This window comes from Magnolia sinica, chromosome 3 (assembly GCF_029962835.1).
Source record: "Magnolia sinica isolate HGM2019 chromosome 3, MsV1, whole genome shotgun sequence".
Taxonomy (NCBI): Eukaryota; Viridiplantae; Streptophyta; class Magnoliopsida; order Magnoliales; family Magnoliaceae; genus Magnolia; species Magnolia sinica.
This window is the reverse complement of record NC_080575.1, coordinates 107,529,820-107,535,519: the sequence shown is the minus strand read 5'-3', so window position 1 is coordinate 107,535,519 and position 5,700 is coordinate 107,529,820. Positions and strand designations below refer to the sequence as shown.

The 5,700-nt window shown below is 41.2% G+C and overlaps 1 protein-coding gene across 1 annotated transcript; it reads right to left on the bottom strand.

Moving 5' to 3' along the window:
- Positions 1-787: 787 nt before the first annotated feature.
- Positions 788-5,233, bottom strand: LOC131240601 (MDIS1-interacting receptor like kinase 2-like). The gene is made up of 2 exons (XM_058238910.1): positions 2,240-5,233; positions 788-1,360 (listed from the first exon to the last, which is right to left on the bottom strand). The coding sequence occupies exons 1-2, from the start codon at positions 5,220-5,222 to the stop codon at positions 1,005-1,007; spliced, it is 3,339 nt and encodes a 1,112-aa protein (XP_058094893.1). The 5' UTR covers positions 5,223-5,233; the 3' UTR covers positions 788-1,004.
- Between the last annotated feature and the right edge of the window lie 467 nt (positions 5,234-5,700).

Below are 5,700 nucleotides of genomic sequence, written 5' to 3'. Positions count from 1 at the left end.
ACGCCTGATAACTCATTCCGGATTGTGAGATAGGCCCGATCTAAGGTCCGGTGGTCCGGATCACTTCTGTCGACCTGACCTTTTCTGATCCATCTTTGGCCATGAAACTGTCCGCGACCCGCTCTACATCATGTTCGCACCACATAGCTTCCCCACAGGAACTTTTCAGGCAACTGGCCTCATTTTTCTTGTGGCGATAAAGCATCCCGTGAAAACATGAGAGATTTTATCAAGCTCTCAATCTCATATATGTGCAGCGCACATGTAGAAGATCTGATCAATTCATCTGTTAGGCCCAGCCGCTGATTGAAAGATTTGTGGGGATTACATAGTAAAGGTCCAATCAATGGTCACATTTAATGAGGCACAACAAATCTACTGCAAGTATAAATATCGAGTAGTTGAGAACTAAGTAGCTAGATGCTGACGGTTGGCACCATATCCGTTCCCTTCGTTTGAGGGAGGTAGATCAGGTGCAATTATCGTATAGGAGAGCCAACCCCACACAGTACAAGCCGCAGGGTAATAAATCAATCCGGTCCGTCCATCTAGTTGCCCCTACTTTGTAGGAATAGCTTCTTTTTTTTTTTTTCAGTAACACGAATATGCTATTTCTTACTAGAGGGTAGAACGCCTTCAAAATGCTGTGGGATGAAGAATGTTGAGGGCGGATCGTAAAATCCTTAGTTGATGTGCTCCCATATGTAGGTAGGTGTATCTATCTATTTTTAAACGAATATCCCGGGTGGCTCTTAGAAAGAAAAGGAAGTTAATGTCCAAACATTCATGAAGAGGATTAATGACCAAAATTCACGAAGGATTTTGGAGAAATGTGATTGAAAGGATTGTCTAATTAGTGTGATTTCTAAAACATAAGATATCCATGATGGTGCCCGCTAGATGGATGGCTGTGATTGATACATATCCCTGCCACGTGTACCGTGGAGAAATATCTTTATCATACTCTTTTTTTTTTTCCCTACCCTATCATCCTATTTAATCAATCATACCTGGATATTGAACAGTCGAGACAATGTAATTGTGTGGAAAGCCTCGGGAAGAGGACCCTTGCCGGCAGATAGCTCCTGCGACAGGTGCCGCATGGTGGGCCGAGACTGTGGATTGGCATGTAAGCATGCAAGTGCCAACATCGCTGCACGTACTACATCCTTCATGTCTTGAGGTGTGGGAGGGGGGAGGCGTTGATCTAACACATCCATCAACAATGTATCTTGGCCACCTGATGATGCCAAGGAGGAGATGAGATCCCCAGGATGCCTTCCCATTATGAGTTCAAGTGATAAAACCCCAAAGCTATATACATCGCATTTCTCAGTCACCCTCATTGTGTAAGCAAGCTCTGCACACCAAAAAATATAGAAGAAAAAAAATGAAAGGCTATAATACAATGCATTGTATGTTAATCTTAACATATAAATCTTTACAGTAGATCTGGTCTCATTAATTTTTTTTATTCCCTTAATTAATGGAACAACCGTTGTATGAAAGAGTGTAGGGTTAGCAAATGGAAACTTGTTAAGATCCTAAGACTCATACGATGTGCATTCACCTAAATAGAACAAGAGTAAGAAATTAAGGTTTTATGATTTGATCTTAGCTCTCTCTTTTTCCATTTTTCTAGCGACCAAGAATAGAGGAAATTCAATGTAGATGAGATAGAATGATATTACATGCATTTGGTTGAATTATAAAAACAAATATTAATCAAATTGTTCCTTATATGCAACCTTCTGTTGTTGTAAATTTTGTTTTGAATAGATGATCCTACAATTCTTAAACAAAACAAAGAAACTATAATACAAATACAGATGAAGCTAATTTTTTTCACAAGTTTTCCAAATTTGATTTAATATAGGTCATTGAATTTATTAACAGGAAGTCCTTTTACCATTTATGAAATTAAAATTGAAGTTGACATATCTTTGCCTGAAATGAGAAATAAAAGTGGAAATTGAATTTAAAATTTTCAAATAAAATGTGAGTTAAAAACATTTTCTCCACGGATGAGTAGGAAAATGATGAATATTAAACATTTTAAGTAACAATCGAAACAAAAGTAACTTTTTCAGTGATCTTTAACACTTACAAGTATGCATTTAGACATTCCACATTCCACGATATTATCTGATATGATAAAAACTTTTAAGCAACATTGGGAAAAAAAAATGGAGAGAAAGAAAATTAGGTTCAATGTACTACTACCAACTATTTACCATACCTGGAGCTACATATCCACAAGTGCCAGCAAGTGCGGACCAGTTGGAGGAATCAGGTTTTATAAGTCTAGCAGTGCCAAAGTCAGAGACACGAGCTTCGAATTCCAAATCCAACAAAATGTTGTTGCTTGATAAGTCACGGTGAACTATAGGAGGGGTGAGATCGTGGTGCATGTATGATAAGGCATGGGCTACTCCTCTGATAACCTTCATCCTCTTCACCCAATCCAATTCTACAGCTCCTTCCATACTGCTGTTTAGGATGTTAGCCAAGCTTCCCCTTTCCACGTACTCGTACACTAGAAAGGAGCACTGAGCATGAGAACAGAACCCATAGAGCTTCACAATGTTGCGATGTCGAATTTCTGTTAGTGCTCGTATCTCATTTCTAAAGCTACTTTGATCATCTTGCTCGCCACCCAGTGATGAGTAAAATTTTTTCACAGCTACTACCTGACCTGTGGACAGATCTGCTTTATAAACACTCCCGTGGCCTCCCACCCCAACTGAATATTTTTCGTTGAAATCCTCTGTTGCCCTGATGATCTCTTCATAGGAAATCTTTCCATCAAAATTGAATACTTCAAATAGATTTCTGTTGTTCACTTCTACTTCCTTTTTCTCTGCATTTCTTGTTCTCCTAAGGAAAACGGAGCAAATGATGTAAAATACAAACAGAAGAAATAATGCTGCCACGATAGGAACAATGATGATGATCACAAGCTTGTGGTCTTTCTTGCCGCTAACAGGGTTTATCGACGAGGAATTACATGGTAGCATACCTTTCACTTCACCACATAGACCTTTGTTTCCGACAAATGCCACAAGTGGAGCCTGACGGAAGGCTTTGCCGTCAGGGAGAGGGCCCTCCAAATCATTGTATGAAAAGTCGATGGAAGATAAACTGATCATCTCTTTGAAAGACGATGGGATGAAACCTGAGAGTGAATTGTGGGAGAGATTTAGTTTTTCCAACATTTGCAGTTTCCCAAGTTGTTGGCTTATCTCTCCCGAAAGGAAGTTACAGCTGAGATCCAAGGTAATCTGCAGGCCTATTAGATTACCAATCTGAAACGGAATGCTTCCATTCAAATAATTCTCACTCATGCTCAAATACCGCAATTTGGAGCAGTCCCCCAGTTGCTGTGGTATCAGCCCACTCAGCTTGTTCTTTGATAGGTCAAGAATCTCCAAATTGGATAGTTTTCCAATTTCACCCGGTACCCAACCAGATAGTCTGTTATTTTGTAAACTCAAGTTGTAAAGCATGGACAAACTCCCCAGGCTATTAGGAATATTTCCTTGTAGGTTGTTTGAAGACAGGTCGAGTTCCCGTAGCTGACTTAGCTGCCCAATCTGCGGCGGAATTCTACCAGTGAGATTGTTATCAGAGATTTTTAGCAGCGTCAGGTTTTGACATTGTCCCCATTTTGGTGACAGCTCACCATGCAATTTATTATAACTCAGATCGATGTAATATAAACTAGGATATACTCCGAAAACTTGGGATATATTTCCTGTGAGCTGATTATGGTCGAGCCGGACTCTTGTTAAGGCAGTGCAGTTTCTCAGGCTTTCAGGGATGGGACCCGTGAAATGGTTATTAAACGCACTGAAGCGTGTGAGTGATCTACCTTGGCATACTTGGGGTAGTTGGCCAGAGAAGTTGTTGTCCCCCAAAACGAGAAACTCTAAACGTGTTAGATTAGAGATTTCTGGAGGTAGTGAACCAGATAATGGATTATCATAGAGACCGAGTCTAGTTAGGCTGCTCAAATTACCAATATGTGGAGGGATTGGACCAATGAGTTTGTTTGAGATTAATCTTAGATAAACTAACTTCTTGAGATTTCCTATCTGCGGAGGAATCAAGCCATGGAGGTGATTTTCATAGAGGTATAAGAAGGAAAGCTCAGTTAGATTTCCTAAAGTGTAAGGTAAGGAACCAGTTAGAAGGTTTTCGGACAGGTTTAATTCATTCAGTTTCTTAAGTTTTCCCAACTCTTGAGGGATTGGCCCTGAAATACTATTACTACAGAGGTGCAAGTAATTCAGCTGGGTCAAGTTTCCTAAAATGGAAGGGATGGAACCGTTTAGATGGTTATGGCAGATGAGCAGTTCTTTCAGATTCCTCATATTTCCTATCTCCCGAGGGATAGGACCCGAAATTATGTTTTCATGGAGGTGAAGATGCGTCAGCTGGCTCAAATTACCCAGAAATGGAGGGATGACACCCGTGAGATTGTTTCCGTGCAATCTTAGGGTGAGGAGATCTTTAAGCGTTCCTATTTCTGGAGGTATCAAACCAACCATCTGATTTTGAGAGAGGTCCAAATGGCGGAGATTTCTCAGCAGGCCAATTCTTGATGGAACTTGTCCAGTGAGTTTATTGGTATGGAGTTGAAGGGAGATGAGTCTGGACCAATTGGTGAAGAAACGGGGGGACATTTCACCAGTTATCATGTTATGAGAAAGATCGAGCTCCAGAATGCGAGTAAGATTAGCTAGTGTAAGAGGCAAGGCACTCGACAGTTGATTGGTGGACAAATCAAGGAAGATGAGTTTTGAAAGAGAACCGATCTGGGTTGGAATGGTTCCATGGAGTGAGTTTTGGCTGAGATTGAGGCGGACAAGGTTGGGAAATGAAGAGAAGCTCAAATTATCAAGCATACCTTGCAAGTTCGTATTCCACAGGTGTATTTCAACCACGCTTCCTGCATGATCGCATGAAATTCCGGTCCACTTACATGGAGAGCTCTCTTGGGTGGCAGAAGTGTTGGCACTGGGGAATAAAGACCATGAACGGAGAGCTTCAGTTTGAGAGAGACTGGCTTTCCATTCGAGGAGAGCTTTTGCTTCCTCAGATGTTGATGATGCTGCTTCATAAGAGGAACCTAGTAGTAAGAAGAGGAAAGAGAGAAGGGATTTCATTGGGACCATGTTTGAACTTGGTTGCTGGTGCTGTGGGTTTTTTATAGCCTCCATTTTATAGTGGGATGGACCTCACCCATCTCCAAGTCCTTCCTCTTGTCCCACTTCTAGCCTGCGGACGCAGGGATAAACATCGATCACCGTATTCCTCAAGGATAACTACTCCGAATCCTCCAAGTTTCTCTGGATGTACGCTTTCTTCCTCCAGTCCTGCACAGACAGATTGAAAATCAATAGGGTAAGCATCAATGTGATCACTTTGTTCATTGAGACTACTCAATCGAGGCGTTGAATTGTTAAACGTGTACAACTCAGATGGTGGCCTCAATTGAGTGGTTTCAAATTCCAGGGTCGTAGCGAGCAACTTGTCCTTCTCCTGAATCACATCATCATTCGATTCAGAGGCGTGGTCCAAACATAGTTCACAAGAGTTAGAAGGGTCGATTGTAAGGAGCTCATCCTCCACCATTAAATCAGACATGTCAGGTAAGGGGAGTGACTCATTATGACCGACCACTTTGTGGACATCTTG

Bases quoted from the DNA above. Each gene is read 5' to 3' on its own strand.
- LOC131240601 (XM_058238910.1), bottom strand. From the start codon at position 5,222: ATGGAGGCTATAAAAAACCCACAGCACCAGCAACCAAGTTCAAACATG. The intron at 1,361-2,239 runs GTATGGTAAATA...TTTGGTGTGCAG, and splicing joins TTGTGGATATGTAGCTCCAG to AGCTTGCTTACACAATGAGG.